This window comes from Anguilla anguilla, chromosome 16 (assembly GCF_013347855.1).
Source record: "Anguilla anguilla isolate fAngAng1 chromosome 16, fAngAng1.pri, whole genome shotgun sequence".
NCBI classification, from domain to species: Eukaryota; Metazoa; Chordata; class Actinopteri; order Anguilliformes; family Anguillidae; genus Anguilla; species Anguilla anguilla.
The window spans coordinates 14,669,634-14,685,440 of NC_049216.1; the positions used below are offsets into that span (position 1 = coordinate 14,669,634).

Here is a 15,807-nt window from a genome sequence, read left to right on the forward strand (position 1 = left end):
CACTACAATACACACTCAATGCCATAATATACACCATAACACACACTACAATACACACACTGCAATACACTCAACCCCACAATATACACCATAACACACACTACAATACACACTCAACGCCACAATATACATCATAACACACACTACAATACACACTCAATGCCAATATACACCATAACACACACTACAATACACACACTGCAATACACTCAACCCCACAATATACACCATAACACACACAATAAACACAGCACAGAAAGTACTACAACATAAAGTACTCCACACATATACAGCTCTACTAAACAATACACAAATGTGACTATCCGGGTGTTATAACACACAGAATAAACCTGGCTGTACCCACAATGCAGAGGGACTGACCTGCTCCTCATAGCGTTGAATCCGGGCCACAGACAGCAGGAGGGCAATACTAAAGGGACATAAGCCCCCACCCAACTCACCCTGCCCCGCCTGCAGACAGACCACACCCACATTATCAACATAACAAAGCATAAAAAAAAGTGTAAGCACCAATTAGTGCCCATTAAAGATGCTAAACATTCTGAAATGCTGAAACTTTTCACTCCTTAAACAGCGACAACTATGAATGTAAGTGAGAAAGACCTTGACGCTCTTGAGTAGCTCTTTGCCCAGTTCGTGGTCCAGTCGCACAGCGAATACCACGTGCAAGATGGTCGTTCCCTCTACATGCCGCAGCTGGTCCTGAGGCACGGACTGCACCTCGACATCCAGACCACTTTAACACAGACACACACACCAATCAGCAGACTGCACCCCCAAGCCACTGCAACGTAGACACACAATGTGCATTCACTTGATAAACTTACCCCTTGCTGATGACCACCTAAATGCAAACACGTAATATATACAATCACAAGCTATTTTATTCTGACTTTTTGAGTTGATGAGACCAACCGAATCCAGCACTGCCACTGCAATCAGCACAGACTAATCGTGCACTGGCCTATCAGTAAAGAGGCAGAAAATACTGACCGATCAACAAGAGACCACTCACTCGCTGTGCTTTGCTTCTTCAGACACTCGCTGGTCCTGTTCATTAAAGAAATTCACAAGACCGTCCAGCACCAGCTTCTTACAACCCTAGAGACAGAAACACATGGATTACAATAAAGCCTTTTACACATACATACCACATTAAAGAGAATGCAGCTTTTGCATGCACATTCACTCACCTACTTACATAAACACACAAACATGCGTTCACACACTCGCGTTTGCCTAGAAAACATGCACATACTCACCCACATACTCCTGGGTGCTATTTCACAAAACAGGATTACTAAATTAGCTGGATAACTGTACCAAGTAAAACCTGGAACAGCTCTTTTAACAGTCCATGTTCCAGATTTGGGAGGGTTCCAGGTTTTACTTAATGCCATTATCCAGCTAACTCAGTAATCCTGGGCCCTGTTCATGAAGCAGGATTACTGATTTGGTTTGATAAAAACCCAGAACCCTCCCAAATCTGAAACATGGACTGAACTAAAAAGAGCTGTTCAGGGTTTTACTCAGCAGAGTTGTCCAGCTAACTCAGTAATCCTGCTTTGTGAAATACCCTCCTGGGCCCTGTTTCACATACATGGCTAACTCACTAACCCGTTTGTTTGTCGAAATGTTTTGGATAAACTCACGATTTTCAGTTTCATAAAGCGAGTTCACAATTTAGCCAGACTGCTTACCGGGGTAATGCATGCAAACACACACCTTGGCTGTCAGGAGAAGGAGCTGATAGGCCAGGGGAGGGATTTCCTGCAGGTCTAGTTTGTTGCACATCCTTAGAACTTTTTCCACCACAAACTGCAGCTCCTCCTTGGACAGAGGCACATCCCTGCACAACACACAGGTGAAAATGAAGCCGGCACAGTTGGTTTATACAGCCACAGCACACAAATAAAGAATAATACATACCTGAACATAGAAGTGAGATGGGTCACGCACTGAGGGTCCCACCTGCAAGAACAAAACAGGAAGGTTAATAGCAAGTGAACACACCGGAATGTGTGTGCGCACACGCATGCATGTGTGCGAGTATGAGTGTGAGTGTGTGTGTGTGTGAGTGTGTGAGGACAGGCTGAGATGTACTGACCTGCAGGAGCACAGACTGTTGATTAACTGTTTCCTGTATTCATCCCCGCTTAGTTCTCCTGAAGAGAGTTAGTGAAGAGCCAATCAAAGCTCTTCCATATGCTCAGCAGGCCCATTTACACACAGACTTATATTTCTCACATTAGATTGTATATTTCCCATAGGAAACCTCTTGGAATGCACTGCGGATTTGTACCTTTGGCATATGCCAGCTTCTCTGTTGCAGACAGGGCTGTGAGAACGGTGGGAAACAGCTCCAGAGATTTCCCGCTGCCCATGGACCCCGCTTTGATGGCTTCCACAAACACAGAGGCTAACTGTGCCAGAGCGGGCCCAGGCAGCGCGTGAGTCTGCATGTGGAAAATGCACAGGAGAAGAGCCTCAGAGACCCTGCTCTAAACTCACAGAAACAGGCTGTTGGGTACTGTCAGACTCTGACAGAGAGCCGAGACAGACTCACAGACACTGCTAGGAAGAAGACTGCTCTCACCTCCATCATAAGCAAGCCGATTATGTCAGAGGCCACCTCCGGTTGCAGGTCTCCAGATTCGCAGAGTGGGATACAGTGCTTGTACAGGAGCACTCTGCAAGCCACGCCCTCTGGTGTAGTGGGTGGGGAACCTGTAAGCACACAGCAGACACACCTCATCTAACTGCATCACACCACCATGATGGATATTACACTAAACCTCTCACAAACCTACCTTTTAGTATGGCTTTGATCACAGCCCCGACATCCTTTCCCTTTATGGCACTGTGTGTGATGAGTGCTGTCAGCTGGGAGAGAATCCAAAGGCAAGTTACAATCTGGAGCATTCTGAGACACCATGCCGATTTTCAAAGGATGACAACACAGCATGGGGTAGTAGCATAGTGTTGCACAGCGGAATACAGTGTTGCTCACCTCGTCCTCTGGCAAGGAGGAGACGTAATTCTGCAGCTCTCTGCGGTCCTCTCCCCCAGACAGAAAAACGAGGCGCTCCACGACAGCCCTCATGTCTGTTTGCGATTACTCGTATATTAGTTACACTTAGATGAATAATTTCAAGCCATTATAAGCAGGCATTTATTAATCTTCAATTGCTGCAAGTAGCTTACAAAATCAATGGGGAATTGTTACAATGACAGGTTCCTTCGATACAAGGACGATACTTACCGACCTCTATGGAAAGTTGATTGCGATCTAACGTTAGTGACTACCTACCGGAAAGCCTAAAATAATTACACGCGTCGTCGAACTTAAACATTCACCGACGATTGCGATAGACTACTGCAGCTACCATGCCACTGTTCACTTACTTAAGAAGTACCTGTTACTTGACTATTGAGTGCCGAAATTGCTAACCTGGCTACTACAGCTACTATTATTACTAGCAGACTATTCCGTCGAAAATAGCCAGCTAACTGCGAGAGTTCCTTACTAACCTTATAACTAGGTTAAAGTAATAACATTTAATCACTTGACGTTTCATTCGGTTCCATATCTTTGTCAAGACTTACTCGTCCCAAGCAGTAGGGTTTTCAAATAAAATCTCCCGCCAGTTGGAGTAGTCGACCGCCGCTCTCAGGAAACGTGGCGCAACAGCTGTGTTACAGACAGCGTTCTCATTGGTTAGAAGAGCGTTCTTATGGTCTAAAAATTTTTCTTATTGGTAGTCAGTGGACTGTTTTTTCGCAAACGTCACGCTGAACTGCCCAAGGTAATGGGCTATCTAATGTAGCTTTACCAAATCCGTACAGCAAATGTGTAACCTTAAAATTAGTGGGCCCCAGCAGCTAGGTTGCTGTTTTTGATTTGGCTAGCATTCTAAACACATTCTAATGAATGTATATTTGCTAGTTAACGTCAGCTAGCTAATGCGACGTCAGAATTACTTTTAGCCTTGTGTAAGTACTGGTCAGATTTGTTTCATTTCACCTCTTAGTAGTTTCATTCTAACTGTTTACATACACGTGGACAGTCATTCGTATTTAGGAACATATAGCACATCAACTAAAATATACAATTATCACTACTGGAATTGAGTAGACTGTTATACCTGTTGGGGGAAGAAAAACTTCGTGGGGGGCCAGTGGCGCAATGGATAACGCGTCTGACTACGGATCAGAAGATTCCAGGTTCGACTCCTGGCTGGCTCGAATCCTTTTTCGGTTCGCTAGTAAGAAATGATACACATCGATGAATTCCTTATTAAACAAGTATATGTACGTAACTTTTAAGGTTTTATAACCTCGTTATGTTATCACAGTTAAAATATTTTGCTGAAACGGAGCAGACACAACTTTCATTATTTTTTTTTAAAGATCGCCTCCCTTCAGTGTCATTGCGTTACCCAAGCTGCGCTCTCTGCAGTACAGATCTTACCCATGTTGTGCAAGTGTACTGCCCTCTAGCGGCGTATCCGTATCATCGCACCATACCTGTGTTTGCCTGTCCAAACCCACTGCGCTACGGGAAATGTTAAAGGTAAGGTCTCATGCTAGCATGATGAATTTCATATTTACAATAGTTTATTTAACCATTATAAATGTGCATGGATCGTTGTGCGCCTGTTTGCGTTCTTTCAAATGTGATTATGTCTCTAATTGTTAGCAGTAAATTTGATTGTGGGTATATGATTGTGAGATTTTATGTCTGGTTGATATTAGTGATTATTTGCCTGTATTTGCAAGATCTAAGTCATTATGATCATTTGTAAAGCATTTTAGACTGCCGTGGCACTGTTTAAAAGATGCCATAACAGATGTTATCTGTTTTATTTAATTCTTAAGAAAATTTTTTTCCATGATGGATGTGTTTCAAAATAGAAAATGTTCATAAGTGGGTAAAAAACTGGAAACCATATTTGTGGTTTGCTGTTTAGCAATGTTCTGAATCAGTACTATTGTAAACAATGTAAATAAACCATTTTATTAACAAGCACACAATATTGATTGACATATTTATATGTCATTAGAATGTAGAAACTGAACATTCATGAAGCAGTCACTACTGGTAATTGAAAGGAATAAAGTTCTTGAACACTGAATTATAATATTTGAGAAAAAGAAAAAAAAAACATCCTGAAGGATTAAAGAAACAAACAAGATTGCGCAATAAAACTTATAGATTGACATTATACATGCAAATTGACGCTTAATATATGACGGTTTTACTCGTACCAATTTTTCCATTTTACTATCTGAACGGAATGTGGTCATTTAAGACTTTAAGGGTCACACCAAAGTGTCAAATGGAAATAATCTGCAATTCAGCTGCGTGACACTTAAAAAATGACTACACTATATGTTTGAACAACTGTCTGCATCAAGTGCTTTGGGTGTGTGAAAACCATATCATTTAGAAAATGTATTATTATTATTATTATTATTATTATTATTATTATTTTATTGACATTATTTTGTTCAGAAAATTGTGCTCACAAATCACAAATAAGATTTTTTATTATTTTACTTTGTGTTTTACTTGTTTGTACTGTTTTACTTAAAATGCCAAAAGCGAAACTGACTAAAGTATGAATGTATTTTACACAAAAGTATTCAAACAACAGTTCTGGTCTTTGCAATAAAAAGACATTCTTTAATGGTGTTGTTTGCTGTTTATTTTAACGGACAGGACAGTTTTTTTTGTCCATTTTCCTTGTTTATCCAAGTACAACCTATGTGCAAGTGGTTGTTATTGGCAGAAGACCTAGCTAATTGTCCATTAGGGGGAAGTATTGATTGTGCGACTGGAGCATTGGGATTACGGAATTGGCAGGAAAAAGAAAAAGGAAAAAATGCAAAATTACCTAAGTTTGGGGCTTTATTGTGTGGACGTGTGAAGTTGTATCGAATTATGTGCATTTACGTGAGGTCAGAATGTACAGGAGTTAATGTTCTTAAGGTCAGAGAGTCTGTGGTCATTGTGGTTATTTCTGTAGGAAACACTGACAAGAACAAAAATCTTGGTTCTGTATTGGCATGGGGCATGCCCTGCTAAGCCATAACTTGGTGAATGGCATACCTCCGATCCAAATATTGGTACTAATAGACGCGTTATTCTCTTTAAGATAGGGGCAAGTAACCTTATAGTTACAACTATCGCTATTTACTCAATCTTCTGGATTTATGACACTAGTGCTATTATGGATACCAATCGATCATGGAATTCACTAATTTAAATATTGCATTATTAGACTATCAAAACTTAAAGAGCAAATCTGGGGTTTGTAAATATGACAAAAGTTTGCTCTTGTTATTGTAAATAAAACACATTTCACAGTAATACATCTTTTACTACTTTTTCTAGTGTAAATCCAAATCCTTTAGTTTCATTCAGGAAGGTGTACGCTCAAGGGGCATCAGACACAAGTGTATTTTGGGCTCCCCACCGTGGTCGCACTAAACCATAACAAGTTAGATTACGTACGCTACGTTCCACACGACATGACGTACCACTGACTACGTCTTCGGTAACCGCCCAGGCACGCACTGACAGGAGAGATAAGCCTGTAGCTTGGACGAGCTAACGGTGAGGTGATGTAATGTTCCCCTTTTGGTGAGGACGGATGGCGGTGTGCGCCAGGCTCTGCGGAGTGGGGCAGTCGCGGAGGTGCAGGCGGCGACAGCGACAGAACCAACAGGGCCAAGACAGTGACTCTGAGGTGGACATGGACGAGGAAGAGGGAGAACGGATTGTGGGTAAAATGAAAGCGGAGGCCAGTGCCTGCCCGCTGGACGACACAACTGCTGCACTTGGGCCGGTGGCCGCAGATGTCAACAAACACCCCGGCAGCAGCGGAACCCCGAATCCGCAGTCATTATTGCAGCTGCCGCCAGAACTGTTGGTTCATATCTTCTCTTCGTTGCCGGGCACAGCGCTACCGAACCTAGCGCTTGTCTGCAAAAAATTCAAGCAAATTCTCAACACTGAAACTATATGGAGAAGACGCTGCAAGGAAGGTAAATATTAACTGATAACCACAATAATTGTTTTCAATAGCTTGCATTTAACACCGACCTGTTTAATATTAAGTGCATCGCTCTGTGTGTAGGGTGTTCTGTGACATTTCACTTAGCTAACTAGCTAGCTACCTTGTATGTGAAAGGGGTTTGAGGCTACAGCTGCAAGGTTAGGAGTGACTCTTTGCACCAACGCTGTGTCGGAAAAACGTCCCGACGGAAGAATTCTGGGAATGTGTTCTAAAAGCTTTCTGATCGATTTTTGCTGCCCTGTGGAAAAAAAACGCATTCAACGAACAGTGTGCCATTACGCAACACGGCAAACAAACCATACGCTTTGATAACGAATCTACCGAAGAAGCCTTCCTTGGTGACCGTCTCGATTGTGTCAGGCTAGTGGAAAAGAACAGCTCTTTCTTTGATGTTGTAGTGTTCTTTCAACTTTAAGAAATACATAATGAGCTATGTACATACAATATATATGCATGAAGCACACGCATACATTTATATGGAGCATGCAAAAGCATTCAGAAATGTCAGGTCTATGGCTAGCTGGGATATCCTACTAATATATTTCCAGATTCGTTTCTTTTCAGGAGAGCTTACATTTTAATCCTGTTGCTGTTTCTTACATGTGGGGACCCCTGTCATAGTGCATAGCAGGTAGTCAAGGTCTGGTCTTATTCTTGTTCTGTTATTTACACATTTGATTATGACTTATGGAAATTGCAGTTTAACAGACCCTTTGTACAAATGACAGAATAATGCAAATTGTAGAATAATTTAATAGCCACATTTTCCTATTTTTGTCCTGCAGCCTTGCTGTGTCTCCCTCAGGCTGTGGTATGTGGCTATATCAAGCTGCTAGTGTGGCTCCAGGCTCTTTTCCTTCTGTCACCTTTAAACACCAATCATGATTTTGAAGTAGAAAGACAGTGTTTATCCTTTTAAAGAATGTTTCCCTTGCCAGGGTGCAGGTTATTTACTACCTCATATTTACTACAGCCTGAATATCAGTGTCTGGTTTCACAGTCATCAGAAAGCCTGCAGTTGCAGGCTTGTCTGACTTGATGGTGAAATCTCTTTCAGTGACCAAACTGTCATCGCCCATGCATTATTTGTTCAGAACTGGTGTCTGTTTTGGATTCTTTACTGGAAAAGAATATTACCTAAATAGTATAGGAGTATACATCTTCTGTCTTTGGGTTTTTTATTCCCAAAGTCCAGGTATTTTTTGAGCTGTTTGAAATTGTATTTTCACACTGAATGTGTTTTTGATATGTTGTTCTGATGAGCAATAGTGGTGTTTCTCTGACCAGTGGGTCTTGGAACCAGCTGGCTGTTGGGACACTTTTCAGGGTTTAGCTGCATAGCAGGGCTTCATCGTTCAAAGAGTTTGGCACACATTGTTTTAAGTGACCTTGAATTTTAATTCTCCAGCATTGTACAATACTAATTCCAGAATTGTACATGCAGGTCTTCTGCTGGGTGTTTTGCCTGGTGGATCTAAACCTGGTTTGTGATGACACCCCCTAATTTACTGGCATAAAGCGCAGTAGGCTGAATTATATTTTCAAACACTTTGAGCCAAATAAGTGGTGCTAAACTATGCAGCTTCCTCTTCGTAGTGTAAAAAGCCCTGCATGCCTTCTTATTTAGTGCATTCAGTGTAATATTCACATTTCTTCATTAAGTAATAGTGCCTCTCTCTCTCTCTCTCTCTCTCTCTCTCTCTCTCTATATATATATATATATATATATATATATATATACATTTTTTTTTCTTCTTTTTTCTCTTTTTCAGAGTTTGGCATGATGGAGGACCCTCGTAAGATGGAAGTGGTGGGTGTGTCCAGCCGGGAGTTGTATGTGAAACGTGAGTTGGATTGCATACCTCATACACACTACATAGTGTCTTCCCCCCATAGTGTCCTCAAGTTTTCTTCTCTTCCCCTCATTTGTTTCTTTACTATGGCCTGTACTTCATGTCCTCAAACTGTCCAGGGGTCGATCCACGGGTCAAGTCTGGACGTTTTATCAGACTCCTTCCAGATTATGAGCACATGGACTATCGAGATATATATACCCACTGTATGTACAAAGTACATCTAAATTTAACATACTTGCTCCACTCTATGAACCAAAAAACATGCATGGAATAAATCTCACTGGCTTAGTAGCTTTATGTCTTGAACTACATGCATGACTTTAACACACCCGAGCTAGCCTGTATGTACTACACACACACCTGCTCCACATACTAAAAAAGGCCATGGCAGTAACAGCCTGCCACATTGCACTGGGCTGTGACTGCAGGCTGTGCTGTGGGTCAGAGGGGGGTGTGGTACATTTAAAAATGTATTTAGTTGTAACAACCTCCTGACTACTGCCATTAACTCCCTTCTGACAACTTCTCTTCACCTGCTGCTGACTACTGAGTGAATCGCGTGACCAACCTTCAGACCTTAGTTCATCAGTTTCTCTCACACAGGCATGTGTCAGTGAACCCCTGCTTCAACATACAGGGCCAAAAGGCACTGTGTTCATTTGGCTCACTTGATGTCGATAAATGTTTGTTAGGCTATGGGAGATGGCGAAATCCCTGATTGGCTAAAGGAGATTGAGATGTCTGATTGGGTTATGAGATACAGAGGTATTAAAATATTTGTACTTGTGGATTGGTTGGAGTGGTAGATCAGAACCCTCCACTGACTGAATGAGAGACATGCTGTTTTTCAGAATAACTCCTGTATCTCTAATGAGAATTTTGACTTCATCTTTCAGAACTTGATGTTTTTGGATTTAGGCCTTAAAGGGATAGTTCACTTGCTGGGTTTTTTTTAATGTGTCAGTTTTAGTGTATATTTCTTATTCACAATTTGTTCACAAATTGCTGCTTTGGAGTTGCTTTTGACCATAAACCCCTTGCCTACATTGATACCTTTGTGAACCAAGCAGAAATATCCAAAAATATCTACCATCTCACATAAAAATTGTCTGGGTCAAATGAAAACATACACTAAACCTCTCAGTGATTGTAATAAAATTAAAAACGGAAAAAAAGGATCAAAAACCACCAGAAGGTGAACTATCCCTTTAATTTCCCTTGGCAGTTGGCTGTGGCTCACGCTGTGAAATACGTAGTTTGCACACTGACCTCGGCCCTGTAAGCAATGATAAATATCGCCATGAGTGCTGTGTGAGCAGCAAGTAGAGATATGTTTTAAACTTTTTACTGATTTCTGCCTGGTGTCTGGTTTCCACGGCAATAAAAAGTAAGCACACGGTAATGTAACGGGACAGCAAAGCGCAGCTGTTCTCTGAAGGCTGCTCGGCTGTGTGGAGCTGCAGCAGAATGCAGTGCCAAGCAGACTCCTGCAAAGCAGCGCAGGGTGAATTTATTGGATGGGGCACAAAGGTCTAATGCAATCACACAACAGGACCATGATAAGAGAAAAGAAAGTGTTACCTGGTCATGGGGCGGTGACACTTCGTACAACTTCAGAACTCATCTTGTGTCAGATCTGACTACCTCTGTTCTGCTGTAGTCCACTGGTAACATATTGGGGTCACTCACATTATCCTTGCTTAGGACTTTCTGTAATCTTAAATTTAATGTGTACACTGTGCTTGAAGGAAAGGATTTCTTCACACTGCTCTTGCATGTTGTGATGTGTATGTGTGATGGATACTGCGGCAGTTCTGCTTTGGTTTGTGTTTGTAGTTTGATGCCTGCCGTTCTGTTTTGGTGTGAGTGCGACTGACTCTGTCTTTCAGTGCTGCACCCGTACAGACACATCCTAGGGCTGTGGCAGCCAGACATCGGCCCATATGGAGGGCTGCTTAATGTGGTGGTAAGTACTGTACCCACAATCCAACGGCATTCCCCAAACCAGCCGCACCCACCCGAAAAACACCATCGAACAACTAATTTAAACTGTTCATTTCAGTAACAGACAAAACAATAGCCCATCATAAACACACCTAATTTCATGTGTGTACAACTCTGAAGTACACATTACAAGATAAGAAACTCTTGCTACTGTCCGAAGCCCATATTTATCTTAATCAAGCATTTCAAAGCCTCGTCAAAAGTGTATTTTGCTTTCATTGGTGATTTTTTTGCTTTATCGTTCATGTTGCTTTTTCTCTTTCTCCAATGCTGTATCTGCAGGTGGATGGCTTGTTTATCATTGGTTGGATGTACCTGCCTCCTCATGACCCTCGCGTAGAGGACCCTATGCGACGACGCCCCCTGTTCCGCATTCACATGTGGGAGAGCAGCAAGGCCATTGTGGAGTGCATGTATGGCCACAAGGGGCCACACAAGGGAGACATTCAAGTGAGACACAAACAGTACATTATGCGTGCGCATAGTCATACAGCATACGCGCAGGCAGAAAGTGCATAATGAGTTCTAGTAATAATAAGCTTTACTTATATAGCACCTTTCATACATAAAATGTAGCTCAAAGTGCTTTACGTTCAGCAAGTGCTTTACATTAAGCTGTAGTATTGTGTGAAGGCAGCTGGGAAATGTATTATTTTGAATGTACTGCTACAGCTTCTGTTACTCAGGAGAACCTGACTCTCTTTTTACAGACGGTGAAGAAGGATGAGTTTTCCACAAAGTGCAACCAGACAGATTACCATCGCATGCCCGGGGGCAGGCAGGAGGTGAGGGGGTGGGGTAGACAGCTGGCCTGAGGAGGGGATTGGGTCAACATGGTAGGGGGTGCTGTTTGGACCCTCACCCATTTTTTTATACCCTATCCTTTTCTCCAAACCTGGAGTGCCCACTCATATTTTTAGGACTGAGTTATCTCTCCAATGTCCTCTACCAGTTTGGGAGAGGCATAGAGACCAGGGTACGGTTGCACCAGTTTTCTTTTAATTTGGAACTTAAAGCTCACACTACAAGCTTAGGAGCTACTTGTTACTTTACAACTAGGTTTCTGCTAAATTTGGTTGCACCTTGTATCCTCAACACAAAACTTAGTATGGCGCTAAGTAATGTACAGTCGCACAAAATTACGTCTATGTTGATTGATCCAATCGCTGAAGTTATGGATATGTTATGGAACGGATGCAACCGCTTGGTTTATTGCAAGTTGTAGCAACCAGTATGGTATTCAGTGCACCACACCTCTAAATTTCCCCATTGGCTGTAATGAAGAAACCAGTGCCTTTTTCTACCAAACTGAGGGGTTTGCAGGCATATTTGCTACCCAGACATACCCATAATGTTGGTGAGTACATGTTTCACAGTTTTCAAGCACATCTTGTACAATGTATTTGAATCGGTCTGCTATTGAAACATTAATTGCGCCTTTATTCCTAGTCAGTGGCTTGTGTATATATCAGCACAGAATCGTCTAGAATGTGATTGTATGCTGTAGCATTAAAATTTTCCTTCACTGGAATTAAGGGACCAAGCCCAAACTATAAACAACAACCCCAGACCAAGGGGTGTCCAGATACTTTTGGTCATATAGTGTATCTTGTTAGCTATCGATACATTGACTAGGGGTGTGGTAATTTGCAATTCCTGAATTAAGACAAAAGGGAGGTGGAGGTAATGTGTTGGTAATGTGAACAGCTGTCTTCCATGTCACTATGTGTGTGTGTTTTCAGGAGTTTCGTACGTGGCTGGAGGAGGAGTGGGGGAGGACACTGGAGGAGATCTTCCATGAGCACATGCAGGAGCTTATACTCATGAAGTTTATCTACACCAGCCAGTATGAGTAGGTCTATGGCATTACATCCTCCACATAAACCAACATGAGTGTGTCTTTGTCATTCATCCCCATCATTAGTAACAGGTCTGTACCATTATCATAAGCCTGTTTTCTCTGTGCTTTCAGTAATTGCTTGACGTACCGGCGTATCTACCTCCCCCCACACCTGCCCTCGGACCTGCTGCAGCCTGGCCTCTTCAAGGGCACCTACGGCAGCCATGGCCTGGAGATCGTCATGCTCAGCTTCCATGGTCCACGCGCCAAAGGAACCAAGCTTACTGTGAGTCTTGCTTCACACCACACACACACTGCCAGAAACACACACACACAGGCAGAAACTATCTCATGCACACACGTGTGGTCTGCTCCCTCGGCTGAGGATGTGTTGAAATCACCCACCCATGGTCCCACCCGTGCAGGGGGACCCCAACGTCCCAGCAGGTCAGCTGACTCTGGACGTGGACCTGAGACGGCCGCTGCAGCTGCCAGACCTGGAATGCCAGCAGAGCATGGAGGAGCTGTCCCGCCTGGTCCTGGGGGTCCATGAGCAGGTGCAGGGGGAGGCACAGGAACTGCCCCTTCAGGGGGCAGAAGGCGGGGCTGAATCTGAGGAGAGGGCAGAACCTGTGTCAGGGGTAGAAGCCACGCCTGCCAGTTCCTCCCCCGAACCTCACCCCTTTGTATTGCCCCTGGGTATCATGGCTCGAAATGAGGTGTACCCTCGTACCTGCAAGATGTGGTAAGTTAAATATTCCCCCCGCCCTGCACTGATTGGCTCACAGATTGGTTAGCTGATTGATTGACGGATCTCTTGCAGCTTTTATGGCACGGGCCTGATTGCGGGCCATGGCTTCACAAGTCCCGAGCGCACGCCTGGCCTGTTTGTCCTGTTCGATGATGACCGCTTTGGGTTTATATGGCTGGAGCTGAAGTCCTTCAGTCTGTACAGCCGTCTGACGGACCGCCTTCCCTACGCCCAGGCCCCCTCTATGGAGCGCTTTGAGGACATGCTGCGGAGTATGCAGTCCTGGACGTCCTGACGGAAGCCCTGCCCCGCCCTGCCGACACCCTGCCCCGTAGCAGCATGTGCACGGGTCATGTGATGCAGGAACACGCCCGCTTTCCTAACTTTAATTGGTGATGATGATGATTTTAATACTGCTGGAAATTATTTCACTCGATAAACTGCGTGCCTCCATTTTGTAACCAATATTTAATCAGAGCTAAGCTTACTCCAAGAGGAGACACATACTCACATATATGTAGTATATGAAAAATAAGCTATAATCATGCAGTCTGTATGAGAGTGTGAAGGCCCTTTTCTGTAATGTACACTACTGTATCTGCTGTACTACTGTGTACATGGCACTCTCCAGATGAAGACCAGTTAAAATGGTAACATACTGAAAGACAAGGTGTGCTAGGCCTGAATCTGTCAGATGCTAAGCTGCTGTTCCTGTCTTCTTTTCCCACCAAGTAGCTCTGTTCATGGTCAGGAACTCCATCATGTGATTGTTTATTGTTTAGTTCATTGTGCGAATGGTTGCTTGCTTCAGAGGGTTCCCTGATCAGTGTGGATTATGGGTCCTTCCTCTCCCCCTGCCTCTCTGCAGCACTTATTTACATGGGTATATAGCACTTTGGTCTGAGTCTGGATCCGATGACCTTTGTTGCCCTATCTTCTAGAAGCCTGTTTTCCAGTAGCCACATGACAGCCCCTCAGTGAAGCATAATCAGATTGACACCAATAAAGAAATTCCATAATCTCACTGTTGTGACGCAGTCAGAAAGGCTCGCAGAGACGAGAGTAAAGATGCAGATGGTAGCCATGTTTCCGCTGTGAGCCGACAGGGTTCTGCATGCGTCTGATCCGGGTCAGTGTGGTGCAGTGTGTGTGTAATGCAGGGGTTTCAGACACGATCCTGGGGACCATGATTCCAACCATAATCGAAAACCACAGTATACTGAGCTGTTAATTGCTTGAAGGATGAATTTAACTCTTAAGGTTACGTTATGTGTAAAAGGCTACTTCTGGTGTGAAGAATAAATGTTCCACAGTCACATCCTGGGACATTTAATTAGGAGGATAAACTAATGCTTTAATATTAGTTATTATGTATTTAGTATTTCTGTATAATACACGATTCCTTTAGAAAGTGGTTACTACTTAAATTGATGATAGTGAGAGAAATTCGTGTGTGCTCACAGCTCCAGTACGGTAGGACAGCAGCAGTACAAAAGAGCCAATGCAGTATTATCAATCTGTTCACTACAGTAGTCATTTGTTCAGTTTTACTGCATGGAGAAGAAAGGGCTACAAAACGACAGCAGAAGTATTTACATATTTATTTATTACGTGCAGTTTAATGTGCTGGTCTCAGACCTAAGCATTGCGCAGTGAGGCTTCCACTTTTTAAGTGCACTTTCAAAGCAGGTAATGGATGTGTGATTAAATAAACTCTAGATTTAGCCATATTTTTTATTTCATTGAAGCTTGTGTAAGCAGTTTAATTTACAGTCGTCAACAGAAACAAAGATACTTTAAAATAGACATACGCGCACATGCCAATTATTTGATGAGTATATTAGTTGTCTGCTCTTTTATTTAGATACGGGTGTACGTAGTTTCGTTGATATTGATGACTTTTAGTACAAACAAGTTTTAGAAAGTGCAGCTCGCAGAAAATGGCAATTTTGTTCAGAGATATGGCTGTAAGGACTCTTGTTTTGTTCTCATATGTAACAATGGTGTTCCGCTGATTTTCAATGGTTTGAATATTTATTAAATTTATGGGTTTTTTTTGTTTTATTTGTACACGTTAAATATACCACTTCCACTGGACTTCACAGAGTTCTGCAGCTTTACTGCCTCTCTGTTCTCAATAAACACTAAAATGTATTGCCCTGTTTGCCTTGTTTCTTTATTCCAACTGGAAAATATACTTCGCAAAAATGGCAGTATCGTTAAAGGATTCCCACGTAGTGAATTTAATTCCGT

General features: G+C 42.8%; 2 protein-coding genes and 1 non-coding gene across 11 annotated transcripts in view; 2 read left to right on the top strand and 1 right to left on the bottom strand.

Moving 5' to 3' along the window:
* fanci (FA complementation group I) overlaps positions 1-4,477 on the bottom strand; it is a 16,057-nt gene extending 11,580 nt beyond the window's left edge. The window contains exons 1-13 of one of the 8 annotated variants that reach the window (XM_035396168.1): positions 4,167-4,477; positions 3,628-3,712; positions 3,284-3,327; positions 3,032-3,126; positions 2,832-2,904; positions 2,618-2,748; positions 2,324-2,477; positions 2,129-2,186; positions 1,951-1,992; positions 1,747-1,870; positions 1,037-1,122; positions 625-757; positions 382-471 (exon numbers count right to left, since the gene is read on the bottom strand). In XM_035396168.1, the coding sequence (XP_035252059.1) occupies positions 382-471; positions 625-757; positions 1,037-1,122; positions 1,747-1,870; positions 1,951-1,992; positions 2,129-2,186; positions 2,324-2,477; positions 2,618-2,748; positions 2,832-2,904; positions 3,032-3,124 (984 nt within the window). In that variant the 5' untranslated portion in view covers positions 3,125-3,126; positions 3,284-3,327; positions 3,628-3,712; positions 4,167-4,477. Of the gene's footprint in view, positions 1-381; positions 472-624; positions 758-1,036; positions 1,123-1,746; positions 1,871-1,950; positions 1,993-2,128; positions 2,187-2,323; positions 2,478-2,617; positions 2,749-2,831; positions 2,905-3,031; positions 3,127-3,283; positions 4,105-4,166 lie in introns of those variants that run through there. The other 7 variants (XM_035396172.1, XM_035396173.1, XM_035396174.1 and 4 more) reach the window with 7 other exon arrangements.
* trnar-acg lies at positions 4,194-4,266 on the top strand. The gene has a single exon. It is a non-coding gene; the product is annotated as a tRNA-Arg (tRNA).
* Positions 4,478-6,575: 2,098 nt separating the features above from the next.
* Positions 6,576-15,708, top strand: fbxo31 (F-box protein 31). Of its 2 annotated transcripts, XM_035396178.1 has the most exons (10): positions 6,576-7,071; positions 8,876-8,947; positions 9,076-9,162; positions 10,849-10,925; positions 11,246-11,413; positions 11,674-11,748; positions 12,706-12,815; positions 12,936-13,089; positions 13,229-13,548; positions 13,627-15,708. In XM_035396178.1, exons 1-10 carry the CDS (start codon positions 6,678-6,680, stop codon positions 13,847-13,849), a joined length of 1,680 nt encoding a protein of 559 aa, XP_035252069.1. In that variant the 5' UTR covers positions 6,576-6,677; the 3' UTR covers positions 13,850-15,708. The 2 variants fall into 2 exon arrangements, with proteins under 2 accessions (XP_035252069.1, XP_035252070.1); XM_035396179.1 differs by lacking the exon at positions 9,076-9,162 and having other exon boundaries at positions 6,578-7,071.
* Positions 15,709-15,807: the final 99 nt, after the last annotated feature.